The sequence below is a fragment of the Zingiber officinale genome, chromosome 1B (genome assembly GCF_018446385.1).
Source record: "Zingiber officinale cultivar Zhangliang chromosome 1B, Zo_v1.1, whole genome shotgun sequence".
In the NCBI taxonomy this organism is placed as follows: domain Eukaryota; kingdom Viridiplantae; phylum Streptophyta; class Magnoliopsida; order Zingiberales; family Zingiberaceae; genus Zingiber; species Zingiber officinale.
This window is the reverse complement of record NC_055986.1, coordinates 14035292-14055705: the sequence shown is the minus strand read 5'-3', so window position 1 is coordinate 14055705 and position 20414 is coordinate 14035292. Positions and strand designations below refer to the sequence as shown.

The 20414-nt window shown below is 38.0% G+C and overlaps 1 protein-coding gene across 2 annotated transcripts in view; it reads left to right on the top strand.

Annotated features, from left to right (window-relative positions):
- LOC122051295 (nudix hydrolase 3) overlaps nucleotides 1-18663 on the top strand; it is a 37911-nt gene extending 19248 nt beyond the window's left edge. For both annotated transcript variants that reach the window (XM_042612357.1, XM_042612348.1), the window contains exons 15-21: nucleotides 9712-9818; nucleotides 9925-10093; nucleotides 10815-10898; nucleotides 12902-12996; nucleotides 13087-13177; nucleotides 14169-14315; nucleotides 18282-18663. In XM_042612357.1, coding sequence (XP_042468291.1) covers nucleotides 9712-9818; nucleotides 9925-10093; nucleotides 10815-10898; nucleotides 12902-12996; nucleotides 13087-13177; nucleotides 14169-14315; nucleotides 18282-18344 — 756 coding nt within the window. In that variant the 3' untranslated portion in view covers nucleotides 18345-18663. The remainder of the gene's footprint in view (nucleotides 1-9711; nucleotides 9819-9924; nucleotides 10094-10814; nucleotides 10899-12901; nucleotides 12997-13086; nucleotides 13178-14168; nucleotides 14316-18281) is intronic.
- Nucleotides 18664-20414: the final 1751 nt, after the last annotated feature.

Sequence of the window (20414 nt, the reverse complement as noted above, 5' to 3'; positions counted from 1 at the left end):
TGTGTATTTGAGTCCTATAATCATTTTTTTAAGGCCAAATGGTGGGTTAAACTTACGGATTTTTGAATGCCTACCCGAGTTATTATTTCTGCCACTTGTTTATGAAATTGTGATGGGAAAACAATACCACACGGCCATGGACTCTTAAGACAATGCAGAAAATGATGTTATGTTTGCTTGCCACCTTTCTAAGACAATGCAGAAAATGTGGATCTGTTAATTGCTTGCAACATGGTGAGCAAGATTTTGGTTGAATATGTGTTTGCTTTCAGATTCTCTACCATGAGTTTCCATGAGAGAAATCATTTCCACAGGGCACAAATGGGAAAATCCAGTCTCCATGGAATCTAGAACCACTGAACTTTGAACTTCACTGGCCTTGACAGAGCTTTGGACTTCCACTTGGAGGCATGGAACAACTTCTAGTCCATTCTTTACCAAGTCCATGCATAAAAAATGCAACCATCAAAAACTATCATCAGTCATCACTCACAAACAAGTACTGATAGTAATTGATGTATATTCTTCCATTATCCTGTGGGTATTGCCGATCACAGTTATTTGGCCCCTATCTATGGTTAGCTAGCTAAAGAAATTAAAATTATAGAAGTCTATGCTCTAATTGGTGCCACCATACTTGTAAATTTATCACTTTACCCTTTCACAAGGTTCTTGATGGATCAATGAGTCGTGATTTACCTCTTCCGTGTTGGCCCTAGGACAGGTTGGCGAGGGCGCTGGGGGCGAGCGTATTCGCCTTTTGCCACCTTGATGGATCAATGAGAGAGGAAGACTCCATTCCATATACTTACTCTATGATGTGAGTTTTAATTTGAGGAAGTGCATATTCGACTGTATTGTAACTATTGTTGGGGAAATGACTCTTGTCATGTGGTTGAGATAGTAGTTTACGTTGTTTAGATGTGTTGGCAATAAATTTAAGTTGGTGTGTTGTGCGATTTAATATATGCATTAAGTGTTCAAGCACCTTAAATATTACGGATGCCATGCAAAAAGAAAGCATCTAAAAGTTTTCTCCCCTCCAACTTAGACAGAGAAGTTCTCCCTTCTCTCTAAATTTTCTAGAGGCAAGGTGGTTGGAGGGTGGTTAGGGGACTATAGACGGCTCTACTGGGGGCTGCTGAAGTTCTCTTGGCTCGCCGCTGACAACAAAGGAGGGGAAGGCGATGACTCTCGGAGGTAATGGCTGGAGGGTGAGAGTCCAAGGTTTTTTCTTGGCAGTACAGGTGAGTTCTCTCCTTCTTTACCTCCTAATCTGGTGATTTCTTTTCCCCATCGTCTCCGCATATAGTCACTACAACTCCGGAGAGTTTTCTTGGTCTTTGGAGGTTTTCTGGCCATCACCAGCATCATAGGTGTGGGATGCCGGTCATCTTGGGTAAGTGTGCAGGCCAATTAACAGTTAGTCAACCAATTGGCTTCCCAACAACTTCTGGTTGTTCACTGGTGGAAGCTGGGTGGCTGCCCCCATTGGGGCTGCCTTTCCACTGATTGGGGAAGCTGGGCGGCAAATCCTTATTGGGATCTGTTGGGGTGCTCTTGACCAATGAAAAAAAAAGAGGGGATCCAAACAATCCCCCATGGGCCAATCCAAGAGGGCATCATCTGACAGTTGCTGGCCCAATCGCAGCAGACCACCAAACAACACCATTGGGCAATCAAGAGGTGCCAATTTTGAATGCCAATGGGATTGATGCCTGTGATGACATGGAGGACATGCCTGTTATGGAAAATGCTGATGTGGCTGCTGACCAAGCACATGATGCCATGGGGGACAATGAGGATACTCCATCTGCAGCTGAGTTGGAAGGGCAAGATGAGACTATGGATGGTGATCGGAATTGGGAAGAGGCTGCTGATTAGATCAAGGGGCTGGAGCAACTGAAGTGTTGGCCGGAGCCGACAACAGATGATCTTCTTGGTGGGAAGGGGCTTGGGAATATGGGAGGTCGTGGGCTGGTCTTCTCAAAGATAATCAAAAGGCGAAGATGACAACACATCTACAATAGCACAAGGCCCTAGGAGGGGAAGGGGAGGGGGGGGGGGGTGGCGGTCGATATAGTTTGGTTATGATGACATTGAAATGATGGATATTGTCTGTCGGATATTTCATGTGAAGACAACTAGGGAGGGACGGAGTGCAAGAGGTGGCTCGTAAATGGAGGACCCCTTATAAATTTTTCATGCACAAAAGCTGTTGGGTAATTTACAAATTTGATATGATTGCGGATCGGGAGAGCATGCTGCTTGGAGGGGCTTACTTTGCCTTTAGAATTCCGTTATTCTTGAGGCACATACATAGCTGTTTTCTCTTTGACGAGGACAGGAGGTTCATTCTGGCGTGGGTTTAGATTCATGGACTCGCTTCAAATTGTTGGACGCCAAAGGTACTTAGCATGATTGGTTCTGAGGTGGGCAGGCTACTGTACATTGACAAGTTGATGCGTACTCGAGAGAGGTTGACTTTTGCTCGCCTCTTGATGGAGATCTCGATAATTGAAGAAAGTATCAAGAGGGTACCAATTACACTACCGCCTAGGGCTTAGCTTGATCCGGAGATATTATGAGGTTATGCTGGATTTCTATGAGGAATGTCGAAGAATTGGACATCGGCTAACAAACTGCAGGGGAATACATAACAATTGCAGCTGATCGGAAATATAGCGGCCAGACACTCCCAATCTGCGAGAGGTAGACGCAGTTCAAGGTATAGATGGTGTCCAAGAGCCTCTCCACAAGAAAATGGTGAAACAATAAATGAGGAAGCTCTTGTAAATGAACTTGCTACAGTAGAGGTGGTGGATCCGGTGGTGGTGGAACACACAACTAAACTGATCATGGCTAATTTGAAGGACAATCGGATATTTCCCAATTGCATTCAGAAGAGGAGTAGCAGAGGGGAAGCAGAGCACCACTGGCTTAGCCTCAGCATGGTGAGGTTGTAAGTTTGGTTGGTAAAGACGATCAGTCCGGAAGTGCCCAACATCAAGGCTCTCAGCAGGTACTTATTGGGCAAAATCCTATTGTGCAACTTTTTTCGAGCACCACCACATCTGGAGGATCTAAACCGTCAACATCAGGCACCAGCAATAAGGCAGTAGAAGTTGGAAATATTCAATATAGCAGACAATTGTGGGCATGAGCAGCCTGAACAAATACTCAATGAAGGTTGCCGCAGGGGGTTTAACACCTCCTCAAACATAGAAATTTGCAAGTATTGACACTTCTAGAAACTCAATGAGATCGCCCTTGATCCAATTCTATGATGGAAATTTGTAGTTGCTTTAAAAAATTTTAAGTTTCGGATACGAAGATATCAAATGAGATACATAAAACTTGCATGTCTAGTGACTCATGTGTGGTATTTAAAACGTCCTCCTAGTTATATTGCGAATCTTTTAGATAAACCCCTTAAGATTTGATCCGCTTATTTCTTGAATTGGGAGATCCATGAATTGGGATCCTAATGTATATAGATACAAATGGTCCAGGAGCAAGAGTTTCCAAGAATATTTCCTTTCTTGGGTACTGTAAATAATTTCAGCTATTCTAATCGTGGACGGTTGCCATGGACATGTTCATGCATTACCATATCAAGTGCCGAATAACAGGGAGGAGTTTTTTGGTTACTTTTGTCTATGGATTGCATGCTATAGTCACTCGAAGACCGTTGTGGGAGGGTCTTACTCAACTTGGTGAGAATATAAAGGAACTTTAGCTGCTCATGGGGACTTTAACTCAATATTATCTATCTATAAATTGAAGGGGGACTACGGATACAAATCATGAAATGAGGGATCTTTATCTTTTTGCCCAAGCTTGTGGCCTTATGGACCTTCGTTCAATTGGGTGTTGTTTAACTTGACTGAATGGTGTGGTGTCTTGCAAATTGGATAGAGCTCTAGTAAACTCATAATGGTTATTGACTAATTATGATAGTTATGCAGAATCCATGGCTTTGGGATGCTTATCGGATCACTTTTGTGGTATAGTACACTCTCTTGTTCGGGATTGTGCCTCTAATCGACCCTTAAATTCTTCAATATGTGCGCACTACATGGAGAGTTTCAAGGGTGAAGTACTCTTGGGGAGCTCCTGTACAAGGCAATGCCCAATTCAGCCTCAATGCGAAACTCACTAGACTCGAGGGCCGATTTAGGGGGTTGGATAAGAAGCATTTCGAGCACATTTCAGAAAAGGCTCGGAGGGCAAAAGATGAACTAGAGGCAACCCAACACATCAAACTATCAAGGGGAAGCGCTAGTTGACTATGGACACTTAAGGAAGAAGGCCACGCTACTTGGAGAAGTAGAAAAACTATTCTATCAACAAAGAGCAAAGAATGTATACCTAAAAATTTAGATCGTTGTACAAGGTTTTTCCATGATCTAGTGAAGAGGAACAAAAGAAATGCCATTGTCACGCTAACAAAACAAATATGGGAACAAACAAGAAGTTACGGGAGGTAGCTAGCGAATTTATGGAGTATTTTCATGGTTTGTTGGGTAAATCGGCACCATGTAAAGAAATGGACAACTTGTTGCTTCCGAGCCAGCGATTAACAATATCCAAGCAACGGATCTTATCAAGCCAATCATGGTGAATGAAATCATGGATGCTCTATTTGATATAGTTGTGGATAAGGCCCTGGGGCCGGATGGGTATGGTGCAAAATTCTTCATTGCTACATGGGAAGTGGTCGGGTCAGATTTCATTGCTACGATTCATGAAACCTTTCGGTCTGGTAAACTTCTTAAGCAATGAAATCATACTTTGATTGATTTAGTTCCAAAGGTTGATCATCCCTCATGGGTTGCGAGTTATAGACCAATATCTTGTTGCAATGTTTTCTACAAGGTTATTGCCAAAGTGTTGGCCAGATGGTTAGCTACAATTATGAGTAGCTTGTTGGATCCGACACAAGAAGCTTTTGTGTTGGGCGTTCCATAAGAGACAATGTCAATCTAACTCAGGAATTGCTATGAAAGTATGATCGCAAAAGGATATCCCCTAGATGCATGATTAAAATTGACTTGTGGAAGACCTTTGACATGGTAGATTTGTCAGCATTTGTTGGTTTTGGTTTTTCCCAACAATTTCGAGATTGGATCTGAGAATATGTTACCGCAGTTTCGTATTCTATAAGCCTAAATGGTGGCATTCACGATTTCTTCAATGGACGGTATTCACGATTTCTTCAATGGGCTAAGGTATAGAGACCCACAATCATCCTTATTATTTGGCTTTTGTCTAGGAGTACTATCAAGGAAATTAAAGGTAATTTCATCGCTGCCTTCTTTTCATTTTCACCCCATGTGTGGAGAAGCTCGGATCACTCATCTAGCCTATGCCGATGACCTCTTGATGTTTGCAAGAGCTGATGTTACCTTTAACACTGATTGCGGGTTGTTTGGAGGATTTTGGAGATGAAGCGGATCTCAGAGCTAATCCCTCAAAGTCTAACATGTTTATGGTCAGAGTAGATGACACAATTAGGGCACAATTACTACAGACTACTGGTTTTCAGGAGGGCGTTTTTCCTTTTCGGTATTTGGGTATTTCTCTTGCTACGGAGAAGCTACGAATTGCCAACTATGGACTCTTGCTTGATGCGATAACAAAGAAGATAAATGCATGGCCAAAACACACATTATCCTATGTTGGACACTTAAAATTGGTCAGATCAGTCCTCCAAGATGTAGAATGTTATCCATTCTTCCCATATCGAGCGGGGTGATTGATAAAGTCTATGGAATTTGTCGAACTTTCGTTTGGTCTTCCAAACACCCATCAATCTCTTGGGTTAAGATGTGCCTCTCGAAGGAAAAGGGAGGTTATGAACTTCGGGATTTACAAGCATGGAATAATGCTTTATTATGGGTCAACGATGGGTCCATGATCACTACATCAAAAGAACTGATTTTTGGCAATGACGTTTGAAAGCCTCCGATTCCCCCTTGGCTAACTGACTTGTTGACATTCGAGATCAGTTACGTCAGGGGCTGAACAGACAAGGAACAACAAACATGAAGCTACTGGAATGGTTTGCTTTAGAGAAAAATGGGGTAACCAATGCATATAAGTTCTTTCGGCCAAAGGGAACTATGGTAACTTGGGCATCAGAGATTGAGAAACTAGGAATATTGCCCAAACATCATTTTTTTTGTTTGGCTACTTGCTCATGGGAAGCTACGAACAGCGGACAGATTTGCATGAGTCTTATCAGAATTGTGCATTATACTGGCTTGATGAATCAAATGCACACATTTTCTTTGCGTGTTCCATTACCTGGGCTTTATGGAACAAGGTAAGATGATGACTTAACATTTGATATGAGGTACGAACGATTGGAAGACTGATGAAGAGAGGCAACCAACACATACTTGGCAGTTTCATTCATGATTTATTGTCACGCCTCGGAGGTATACTTGTCCGACGGAACGGATAGTACCCCAGTGACAATGTTAGAAACAACATGATATAAGCCTACAACATAGGCACAAATACACAGCGGAAGACATAAATCAAAACACAACACAATAGAGAGATTTACACAATCCACTCACAACATAGAAAACTGAAATAACTGACTGCATGCTGGCATGACTTCACCCAACAACAACACAAAGCCGAATAAAAAGTAGTCATGAGGCTAAAATCCACATCTAAGACAAATTATTACATAACCAAGTCTAAAAATAAAGTACAACTAGCGCAATAAGAAATAGGAAAAAACAATATCAGATGTGTCGTGGGACTAATAGCCAGGATTCTCCAAGTAATTCCATAATCATCTATCTGCTATTTGTGAAAAATAAAGTACAACAGAGTGATGAGTTCAAATGATTCAGCGGGTAATAAATAAATGACAGTGCATGGTCAAATGTATAAGGAGGTCAACAGTATACAATCTCATATGTAGGAAATATGTACACAACCATAATCAACATAATGAATGCACATACCAGAACCAGTCTAACAAGTATGGTATACTGATCAGTAATCAGTGGGATGTACAATAGATCTGCTCGTACTACATGAGCAACATATGATAGCATAAACATGTATGGTAAATGAACATGCATGAATATGTTAGGCATGCGCAACAATCATTCTTCAAACATATGCAACATGCATCTACAACATAAGCAACCTATTCAATTGTAAACAATATCATGAGTAGTGCCAGGATGATCCACAGAAGTACTGCATATCCTAAGCATGTGCTAGTATAAATAACAACAATATATCATCTTATGTGAGAGCAATGCTCGATCGTAAGAAATACAAAATGACCAAGACATCTAACTATCTAGATAGAGACTGTAGGAGATCACTCCACCACAAATACCTATGGGCAGTCTAAAATGTCAGGATTCTTGATTGTGGGAGATCACTCTACCACAATTACTTGTGGGCAGACAAAAAGTAACTATCTAGCTACGGACTGCGGAAGATCACTCTACCATAAATATTTGTGGGTAGCCCTGGGTATAAGAAGCCAATGATACAATACAACACATATATCACAATACTGATGACATACTCAACATCGTAGTGGAGGCGTGATGGTCAACCATTCATAGGAGACATGGTCCATAAGATGTACAGTAACCGTCAAGTCTCTCAACATCATAGTGGAGACATGATCGTCAACCACTTGTAGGAGACATGGTTGATAGGATATCTCTCAACATCGTAGTGGAGACATGATGGTCAAAATGCATACAATGCAATGATGTGCAAGATGCTAATATCCATGACTCAAGCACAGGTATCATCAATGCAATAACATGATAAACATAAGTTTATCCAGAAACATGATTTATCAATTACACATATCTATATGTACGAATAGATCTAACATGTGTCTACTAAACAACATGTATAGTAATAGTAACACATATAGTACACACCATACACATGTGTATAACTATAGCATACAAACAGTCACGTATGGTAACTCCTATAGTACACCATACACGTGTGCATGCTACAACATATGAATAATCAACATAATAACTCCTACAGTACATATCATATACGTGTGTACACTACAGAGTAAAAATATCCAAAGACGAGACTGCATAGATTATAAATAGATCATCTCTAAGATCAAACATATAAGTATCAAACTCAGGTAAACATATGAGTAGAGTTAAGATAAAGTGATCTAATCCATCAATTGTATCCATACGCTAAGGATAATGAACTACAGACCTCAAGGAAGAAATATCTGTCTCAAATGTAGATCGTGCTAAATGTCTTCAAGTATGAGCACTTGTCTCGAATCAGAGTCTTGCAAAATAAAATACATATTATAGCAACACTCTACCGCAAATTGAGTAACGCAAACTAAACCCTGAATTGATCTGAAATGCTAATACCTCATCCCAATGATTAAATCCCAAATCGATTTGGAAAACCCCCATTAAATTCACTTAATCGTTAATTATCTCAGATTAATCCAACCAATCTGATTTAATTAGGTTTACCTCGAATACACAATTAATCCATGTATGAGAATCAGAATTCTCCCAACAATCAATCCATTGATGCAAGTATACTCTAAGGTAAGATGTCATTATCCTACAACCTCTTCCCGACGGATGTTCGCTGCCCCGTCAGTGGCTCACGGTGACAGTTGGTTCGAGAGAAGGAGAGGAGCAATGGTGGCTCTCACACAGTTGACGGTGAGCTAGGTTGTCAGTAGAAACAACTGTCAACCAGTGGTCACGAGTTGGCTGTAGTGGCCGTGGGCTATGGTGAAGCCGCGCGGCTAGGGTAGAGACAAAGGATGACGAAGACTGGCTGAGCTCAATACCTTTAGAGAGCGTCAACAGGGGAGATCATAGCCACTTGCTCGTGGTCAGAGAGGGATCGACGATGAAGAGGCGGCAGTGACGCACAGGAACCTGTGGCTCGCGGCATCACCTCTTGCGACGATAGCGGATGTGGCGTTGCCTCACGTCAATCGGGAGATGGGGTGTCAGCGGATCGACTAGTGTCGGCAGCGGCAAGTGGCGTCACCGAGTTGGTCCCACACGGAGAGAGTTAGTCGACGTCGGCGAGATCGGGAGAGGGCCCGATGGTCGGCATTGCGTGGAAAGGGAGAGGCGGAAGTTAGGGCACGGGTTCGACGGAAATGGTGAGGAGGAAATGAGAATTAAACTTAAGTTTTAATATTTATACCTAGTTTAATTAGCTATAACCTTATGTATGAAATCAATCAACTTCTACATAAGTGATATTCTAAATAGGCTTTTTCTAAGCCTAATGGATTCATCCCCTTAACATGTCATACGAATTCCGTTTAAATCCTGAAATTTTTTTAAAATTTTCCAAAAAATTCTGTAAGGTTATTTCTTAATTAACACTTATTATTTAATTGTCATATATTACATTTATCATTTGTTGCAATAGATGTCATTTTGAGAATGATATACCTGATGTTGAATGTCGTAATATTTAAGTTTTTTTTTTTTTTGGGAAAGGTAAATATGTATATAGCTGTCAAACTTACATACAATCAAATATACAATCAATGAGAATGATACTCCCTTTTTCCTTCAGTGATGAGAAATGAGACAGCGACTTTGTTTGTATTGGATTTGATACTGCATAGTATTTCTTCTTTGACGTTCAGGCAATATTAAATGATAAAATAGTTTAAATCATGTAATATTTCAGGATGTGAAAGGTCCCCAGACTGTTGCTTTTAATTTGCCAAATGATGAGCGCATAGTAAATGAACGTGGAACCTCTATGGTCTTGCTGAAGAATGTATCAGAGGCCAAGTATGATGCTAATCTTCAGTTTCTGTATCATTCTCTTTTTCGTGCTAGCTTCAGGATTTTGCGCTCCAACACTTTTTAACTTCTAATATGATAATATTTCTGCTAGGTTTAAGCACATTCTACTACCCATAGCTGATGTCTGTATCAAAGCTGATCAGAAGGAATTCATTGACTTCGAATCCTTCTACACCCATACAATTTGCCATGAGTGCTGCCATGGAATTGGGCCACATACAATTACCCTGCCAAATGGTGATAAGTCAACAGTTAGATTGGTATGCTTGACTTTCTAGTTTTCTCATCCATGTCATTACATGTTTGACGTCTGTCCTGCAGTTTAATAAGAGGAAAACCGGTCTCTTTAATCATCTAATGTATTCACAGCCAAAATTGTTTTCTCCTCTAAATGTGATATTGCCCAATCCATTTTATGGTGATATGTATTTTTACGTTTATGAGTTCCAAACAATTTCATAAGAATGCTAATAATACAGTGCCCTTTGTAGTTTATATATTCCTGGTAGTCTCAGCTTTTGCTAACCTAGCTGCAAAAGAATTGTATGTTTTGTCACAGTTTTCAGTTTGGCTCTCCTCTAGGTTGAGAACAAGTCATCATTGAGCTGTTTGTTTATGTATGTTTGTCGTCATTTATACATCATGCAGAAATGTGATGGCATGACACATAGATGAAGACCAAAGAAAATTACATTGAACGTAATTAAATTTAAAGGATATGGATAGTATTTAATATCACTTTCATAGTCCGTGATGAAATAAGATCCATCTTGTTCATCATGCAGAAACACCAAACAAGTTGACACACTATCTCTCGTAGTTTCTGAAATTGAATCAATTTAACGAAGTACAAAGCAGAAGCTGTTTTGGACTATCTTCCCTAATATATGAAAGGCTTTTCATTATTTAGGTCCACATACTTTGACCTGGAAAAAAATTGCATCCTTTGTCAAACTGATACACTTTCATGTCATGATGAAGGAACTTCAAGAACTACACTCAGCATTGGAGGAGGCAAAAGCAGATATTGTCGGACTTTGGGCGCTAAAGTTCCTTATCAATCAGGTCAGTGGGTATCTTGCTATTGTGCTAGCGTACGTTATCAATTGGGTCAGACATTGTGTTCACACATGCACATATGTGCGCTCTAGTGTTAAAGTACATTATCAATCATGCAAAGACATTTTGCTGTCACAGTTTATGCTGTTCAATTTGTATTTTATCAATTGCTTTGCTAATGTTCATTATAAATCAGACGATATCTGGTTGTCACATTTTCACTTTTCTATTTGCACTTAGCATTACTATTATGCTTTTGCAAGAGGTTTCATAATAAGTCATATTCACTTTTCTCACATATAGTTTGATAAGTTCAATGGAGTATGATAACTTTGCTTCCTACTTTTGTTGTAATTGTTTTCTTTTGAGCAATGACAACCTCACCCAAAAGGAAATCAATCCATGAGGGTTGAAGCTATAACGGTGATAAAAAAGGCCTGCCACATTTCAACCCTCTTGTCAAAACATGTCAGAGCCCAAGTGCCATCCTAGAAAAGTGCATCCCTTTAGTGATGATCGTATTTCTGTTGTACCACATACCATTTGAAGATATCACAACATTTAGTGATAGAACTAAATTGTCTAAGAGCATCTACATCAGTTACCTTATCTAACGATTTTACTCTAAATTTTAGATAGGATAACTAAAAATTCTCTATATCAGTTACCCTATCCATTCCCTAAATTTAGATTTGATGAATAGTGATTATCTAAATTTAGGGAATGAAACCTCTACCCTAAAAATAAAATAATATTTCTTTTTAATCTCTCTCCTTCCACTCAATCTCTCCTTCCACTCATTCAATAAATATAATAATAAAAAATAGAAGAAAGAGAATAAAATAATAAAAAAAATAATGATCATGGAAATTTTAAGGTATTTGATGTAGTGTGTAGTGAAAAGTGATTATCTAAATTTAATAAAGTGAGGTATTTACCCTAAATTTTAGATATAGTAATAGAGAAATTGATGTGGATGCTCTAAGCCTATGTGATAACTATTACATGGATATGTATAACTTCTTGATAAAAACTTAAACTTATAACTACCAATGTGAGATAAATTCACTAGACCTTTAATCCTATTAATCTAATACCTTTAACACTTGCTCAATCTCTTCTTTTCATCTACAATAGATTCACTCAATCAATAGTGAGAGAAAGATGGATGAGATACCTACTCTAACAAGTAAATGGTAGCTCGGTGCACGAAGTTTCTGCCAATGTGGGGTTTTGGGGAAGGGCCTACTATAACAAGTAGACAAGGTTAAATGGTGGTCCTTGATCTCATGATGAATTTCAAGTTTTGGTTAGGTTAACAATTCAAAAGAGTGATGAAGACTCTCTCTCCTTCATATTCAAGTTCTCTAAGAATTAATCGACGTCCCCACGGGGGTGCCTAGTTGACTAGAGGTTGACAAATTTGTTATAATGGGGCAAGAGATCAATTCTTGACGGACGCATGCCCTCAGACAAAAAAAATCCCTCCCATCCCCTAGCCACTTGGTCGGTCGACTATAAGCTAATCCCGTGATTTACGTCCCTTCACATAACCTGGAGATGACCTGTGAAGGGCGCCTGGGTGAGTGTACTCACCTTTTGCTACAATCTAAGAATTAATCGACATCTAATGTGGACTAAGTCTAGTATACCAATAACTTTATTAATCTAATACCTCTAACGAGATAGGGATTTTTGTGTGTTTCTAGCACTTGAATGGCTCAGAGTCCGTCTTGAGATGGGTTAGACATCCCTTTTGAGGTACAACATGTCATTTATCGTGATCAGTATTTATCAATTCATTAGATGTTAGCTATTTGTCAATGTAAAATAGTATTTTAAATATGTTCATGCCCTTGACTCTTAAAGGAAACTTTATCTTTGCAGTTTTCAATATTTAGCCACTTTGATATGTAGTTAACAATTTTCCTATTTTACATGCATTAATACTCACCGAGAACTATGAAAAAATATCTGATTCCTGGCTTCCTTTTGTCATTTTTTGTCAGGAACTACTTCCAAAAAGTTTGTCGAAGTCAATCTATGTTTCTTTCTTAGCGGGCTGCTTTAGATCAACACGCTTTGGTTTAAAAGAAGCACACGGGTATGATTATTAAATTATTTATTTTACTGGTTCAAATTACATCTTGCTGTCAGTGTTAACGTGAGAACATTGATTAACATTGGAGTTCAGGAAAGGGCAAGCATTGCAATTTAATTGGCTTTATGAAAAAGGAGCCTTTCTCATGCATTTAGACGGTACATTTTCTGTGGATTTTGGGAAGGTACCTTCTCTCCCTACATATACGCCTTAAGTCAAGGAACTAGTTAAAAGTACAAGAGTATTTTTATTAATTTAGAAAAATATTATACACACAGGTGCACATGCACACACAAATATGAACATCAAAATACTCTAATATAGGAATAGTGTATGGATGACAAAAATGCTTTCCCAAAGTTAGGTGTTTGATAAACTCATACGTAATTTTTTTTTTATAAAGTCACTTTTCAATGCTGGTTACCCAGAAAGTCATTTTTCAATGCAGTTAGGGTAATGAATTCTAAAAGTCACTTTTTCTGAAGAATTTTTTAAATAATTTCACAATTTGGTTAAGAATAAGATCAGTGATAGACATATATACCATTACAAAATCAATTACACATGCCATTATGTACCTACAAATCTCTCATAAATCCAATCAGTTTAAAGGCTTGATATGGCCAATTTTTGCAAATGGAAACTTCACTTGTTGACTACTATGCCTGTTGAAGATGGAGAAAAGATTACATAGATGACGATGGTCTGTAGTTAGTTGGCAGCTCTGCAAGGTGATATAAGAAAAATTAACTGCGGGCGGTTAAAGATGATGCCAAGAAGATGTATCTAATGCAGTAGGAATTAGATCTGGGAGCTGTGCTGCAGCTGTTGGACCTACACTTCTGGGAATAGGTCTACAGTTGCTCTCATGGGAAGAGGAACAAGTAAGATAAAGAAGATGCAATGCTTGGTGGAGAGAAGGAAGAGCACCGAGGCAGAGGTGGCTGCACAGTAGAAGTGGCCTTCCCCAAAATGTAAACCTAAATAAGGGATCCTAGGATTTGCCTGCTCTTTACCAATTTAAAACTGAAAGAGTATTCTTATTTCAGAAAAGACATTATATTTATAAGGGACCACAACATGAGAATGAATTGAGGAACATCCTATAAGGATTAGATTATATAATACATACTCTTAAAACTTCAAATTTTCACCATATATTTCTTTCTTTTAAGGTTGAAGAAGCTGTTGAAAGCCTCAGCAAGGAAATTCTAACTATTCAAGCAAGAGGTGACAAAGTTGCTGCGATGTTATTTCTCGAAAATTATGCAAAAATGAGCCAGCCGCTTGCTACTGCTCTAGAAAAGCTTGAAAAAATTCAGGTATGTTCCTTCTTTAGCCTTTTTCTTTCCTGCATCATTTTGGCTGAAAATTGAATATTCAATCTCACAGCATAACTGATTAGACCCCCATTGCATCTCATAATCCATTAGTTTGTAAAGACTTTGTTTGGGACCGACTATTGGAGAGCTTTGATTTTTAATATTTGTACTGATGCAGAAAGATTTTGGGGCTGCAATTGAATAGAATATTAGCAAGGCATTTTTGTGTAGTATAGAATACCTGAATGTTTTGTTAGTTAGTCTATATTTTAAATTAATGTAAAATTTTGTATGCTCTTGGGACTGGACTGTCTGACTTGGAAACCTAGGACCAGTGTCTCAATCCTTCCTCCCTAGCATCTTTCTTAACAACCAAAATATTGTTGGTTGCTACTGAGAATATCGTACCGGTTCCCCTGTACAAAATTTTGTACAAGTCCTGAACCATTCCTAACAACCTATTGTGTTCTTTAGAAATTAAATTTGGAATCGTAAACGGAACTTAACATTATTGATTCCAAATTCAACTTATCTGTTCTTAGTGGTTTAGACTTGGATCGCAAACGATGCTTAACATTATTGATCCAAATCCACCCATGTTACAAATTTGATTAAATATTTATTTCAAAGAGTGACTCCCAGGTCAAAGATGGTGAGGCACTAGGCTTTCTTGGGTACGGGATCGTCCACCACTGCCTCGACAAAGCCTTTCAAAGAAATTCAATATTTAATCTCCTTATAGTAACCCTAGGTTTAACCAAAAGGAACAATCGAATCACAAATTCCAAAAACAAAAGAAACACAAAATCGAAAGCATAAATTCGATTACCTAGATTCATTAGCCTCTTGTGTTTGGTATTTCAAGATCTAAATAAAAAGATGCACTAGTTATGATGCGGAAACTAATAACTAGTTATACCTTTAATAGCTTATAGATCTCACGATCTTCTGTCGTATTCCTCTTCTTATTTCGGACGTCGTGTGGGCGACGATCTACCGAGACGAGAATCCACTCAAGCTTCCTTCTTCTCCAAGCAAGTTTCGGCCACCATAAGAACTCCAAGAGAAGATGAGGTTCGACCACCACCACCAAGCTCCAAGGGATGCTAGAAACAAAGTCTCCTATCTCTCCTTCTTCCTCTAACAAGATCCGGCCACCACCAAGCTCCTTGAGATGAGATGCCGCCGACCACCAAGGAAGAAGAATAGGAGAAGATGAAGGATGAGAGGGCCGGCCACACCACCAAAGAATAGAAGAGAAGAATACTAGATTATGTGTTATGAGGTGAGACACCTCTACCCTCTCTTTTATATTCCTTGGTCTTGGCAAATAAGGAAAGTTTTATAAATAAAATTTCCTTATATTCCTTGCCAATGTTTAAGAAGGAAAATTTAATTAAAATTTTCTTATCAAACCTCTAATGGCCGACCACCTTATTCCCTCCAAATAAGGAAAGTTTTAATTACAAAATTAAAACTTCCTAATTTGTTTTCGGAAATTTTAAAATAAAAAATTCTCTTAAAAAATTTCCTTCATGGTTAGTTATAAAAGGAAACTTTTATAAATTAAAATCTCTCTTTTAAAACATGTGGATGATTACAAAAAGGAAAATTTTCTCAAAATTAAAATCTTCCTTTCAATCTACAAATAAGGAAAGATATCAAATCTTTCTTTTAATCTTTTATAGAAAGCTATAAAAGGAAAGATTTAATTTTAAAACTCTCTTTTTAAAATCATGAGGATGATTACAAAAAGGAAAGTTTTATCAAAAATTAAAATCTTCCTTTTAACTACAAATAAGGAAAGATATAAAACCTTTCTCTTAATCTTTTGTAGTAAACTATAAAAGGAAAGATTTAAATTTTAAACTCTTTAAAAACAACGCCTACATAAGAAAATTTTAAAAATAAAATCCTTTTTATTTTAATGCAACCACAGCTCGTTCACTAGTGCACACTACCTTTAAACCATTAAACCATCACGTTTGTTCGGTCTTCTGGCCCTTGCCAGCTAGGCTCACCAACCTTAAAATGGATATAGGTGGATATAATACTTTATAAAAAAAAGGGGAGACAGAGGAGGAATTGGTTTTGGTCTCCAGACACTGAACTTGCCGTGTGGTGTCCAACACCCAATGAGTTCATCAATATAACTCATTCCACTAAAGAGTTATTATTGAACTCAACGATCATACTTATATATGAACTTATCCTTATCACGAGTGTGTAAGTCTCCTGTTTAAGATATCGAATGTCCACTAATTAAATGAGTTCTTGACACTCACTTAATTAATATCTAGCTCAAGAGTAGTACCACTTAATCTTATCGTCATGTCCGACTAAGATCTTTTAATCCTTATGAGCTCCTCTTGGGGACATTATAAACCTAGATTACTATAACACAATTTCTTTCTATAATCAACAACACACACTATAAATAATATTATTTCTCAACTTATCGGACTTCTTGATTTATCGAACTAAATCTCACCCATTGATAAATTAAAGAAATAAATATCAAATATATGTGCTTGTTATTATATTAGGATTAAGAGCACACACTTTCATAATAACAAAGGTCTTGTTTTTTTATTCAGTAAGTATAAAAAGAACTTACCTTAAATGATCCTGCTCAATACACTCAGAGTGTACTAGTGTAATTTTATATTTAAGATAAACTAATACCAAATTACACTACGACTATTCCAATGGTTTGTTCCTTTCCATCTTAGTCGTGAGGTACTGTTTATAATTTATAAGAAATTGATAACATGATCTTCTGTGTGTGACACCACACACCATGTTATTTACAATATAAATTAATTGAACAACTACACTTAACTTATAAATGTAGATATTTGACCAAAATGATTCTTATTTCTAAGTAAATATTTATACAAAAAGCTAGGCTTTTAGTATACATTCCAACAAATATGTCCTTTTTCTTCCTTAAATTTTTGAGGCATATATGCTTCCACCACATTTTATAGAATAATTGTAAAATATCTTGTTAATTAGCTAATTAGTCGCCTTGGCTATACATATATAGTTGCTGTTTTGATAAGTTGTTTTTGTTATCATTTAGGTTATACAATACATTTTCGTTTAGAGAAATAAAAAAAATTCATCTTCTTCAATTTCTTCAAAAATAAATAAACAGTTTGGATTTGAATGAAAAAGATCTTTAAATAGTCAAGGTTCTTCAACTTGCAAATCTTCTCCCCCTCACTGTCTTAGAATGCTTTGCCTAGCAGATTATTTTTGGAAGCTTTTTCTAACCGCTATGACTATATGAATCTTGTTCTCCCATTTGGAAGATCATATAGTTAATAAATACCTTGCCCCTACGGATTGGTGCAGTTGGTTTCTCCAATAGGTCATGTAGTCAATTTCCAATGGATGCAAAATACCTCATTGTATAACTTCCCCATGCAAAAGATCGCTACGTTATGACAAATGCCCCCCGTGATGTACCCCTTTTAGTGAGTGTGGGGTCACCTAGAAGGGTCGCTAAGGTGACAACTTCACCTTTTGCTCTAATATAGTTAATAAATACCAACACTTAAATCCATTATGCCCTTCTAGACTTCTAGCAGATACCTACTCCAGATAACCAGATGACATAGAACTCATGTAATTTTTTTGGACAAAGAGGGGATATTGATTATGTAGCCTTTTATGTTAACATGAACTAGAGAGAATTTGAAAAAGGGTAATCATTTAGCCTTTTATGTTAACATGCTTCTGCCCATCGGTTAGTGTAAAAACACAGTATCGGTTTTGCAAATTCTAAGCTCTAGCTGGAAAGTGCTTCTGCTAATATTGCATGCTTTTCCTTGACTTGCTCTTGAAAATTTTGATAACTTTTTTTTATTGAAAATTCTATTGCTCTTGAAAGTCTCTGAACATTTTGTATATCTGAAGCAGATAGACACTGTCGCTTAGGTAATCTGTTGCATTTTCCAGGTGCCTGTTGATATTGCTCCCATATTTAGTGTGGCAGAAAGATTGTTGAGTGGTAGGAATTGATTGTCGACAAATTTTATGGAGACTAAAGATGTCAGTCAATGAATTGATAACTCTAATTTAAAGATTTAAGCCAGCACGAGTCAAGGATTCAAATAAGGTTGCTGAACCGTCAACAAAGCATTTTTCTTACAATTGAAATGCCTGGTGCCAATATTTACCTATCTACAAATCCAGGAAAAATATTATTTTGTAGAATGATGTTTCTGTAATTTCATCTTAATGAGAATTAGTAAACATTAATGTTTCTAATTGTTTTATGATCAACCTAACGATTGTATTTCACACCTATCCATTATAATCAACATTTTCCTAGTTATTATTCGTTGTTCTTTATAGGATTATGCCATGTAGCAAGGAAACACCTAAATAAATCCTTATTTATCAGCCCTACCAAGTTTTCCCTTATTAATTGATTGTCAAGACTGTTAGAATGCCATTTTGTAAATCATTCGCCGTAAACAAGGTGTAAGATGTTCTAAGGATGGATTACGATTTACTTTTGTCAAAATCTAATGTGTTCAAAATGTGACAGAAAGCCCTTTTCATCTTCCAATGTCGTCGGAATTCAATCTTTCCTCCTTTCTACTCTACAAAACTTCTCTTGTTACTCATCATGCCGTTCTGTAGCCCATCACCGATGCTAGTCGTCACAAGCTCCTTTCTACTCTACAAAACTTCTTTTGTTACTCATCATTGCCGTTCTGTAGCCCATCACCGATGCTAGTCGTCACAAGCTCATCGCACGTTCACGGTCCACTGCATCAAGCCTGTCGACCACTAAACCTTCTCTTGTTACTCGTCATGCCGTTCTGCACCCTGTCATTGGTCGCCTAGCCTCGTAGAATCTTGCCCTACCTTTCTCCCCCACTTTAATCCGTTGGCTCTCATAGTAAATGTCTGGACTTTATCTTCTTTACTAGCTCCATACGTGTGATTTTCCTGCACTAACTAACTGTATACTTTATGTTGGTGGAAATTGTTGCTTACTCCTTTCTACTCTTTGGTCAGAGTATGCAAAAACTAAATATATCATTTACCTGCTTTTGCTTGGCTCTCACATGTTTCTATTTGAATCTAAATTGGGAACACAAATGCTAATATAGCTCGACTTGATTCCTGCTAGAAGACTGATCGCTTACTGAGTCTATTGGAGTCTCAAAGAGTACATTCTTATGATAATTGTGGTTTGATCGTCTTTTGGACATTGCTTCCACAATGATTAAATGAGTGAGCGGCAGGTGAGTTTAACTAGAGTTTATATAATTCTTTTTTACTTTTTGGTTTAATTTAAACTGTTCTGTTGATTTACTCAAGAAATTTTAGATTGAGAATTCTGTTGATCTACTTACTAAACTCTTATAATCTCTAGTGAATTTTGTACATCGAATGGATGAACAATTTGTGTTTTTGATAACCGTCTTCTTTTATTTCATAAAATCTGAGACGTGAGAATAGCTTAGAGGGTCGAGTCTGTTTGATACTTTTGACACAGAATAACCTCCAACTTCTGGATTTCATGGATTTAAGAAGATGCAAAAAGAGAAAAGAAGATTAATACTCTACGTTGGATTATAGAGACTAATTTGGTTTGTTAACCGAACAATTGACACGAAATGCGGACCAATGACTCTGTTTCGGGACGGAAGATCCAAACTCGGTTCCCCACAACTGCAGCTGAGCCAGTACACCAGTTGACGACTCAGTTACCACGTGAGTGGTCACGATCGGTCGTTATCGTGATCGCCCAGCTGAGACGTCCACGAGGCAGATATGATATTCGGGTAGCTGGGGACCGGGCTGGGTTGCTTTGACTTGGTCGAGCCGAATGACGTAATAGAACGATGTTGTTGACGTGTGTAATAAATCCGGTCCGCTCACCAATCGGCGGCCTATTCCAACCGCGCTGTACCGAATCGCCCCAACTCTCACCAAAAAACGAACGGACGGATAAAAAAGACGTTTTTCTTTTCTGTTTTCGTTTTATGAGAAATGCAAGATTTTCTGATTGGTTATGGCCCAAAGCAAAATGGCAAATTCGGTGTAGTAATAGGCATGCACTTTTCTAGCTGT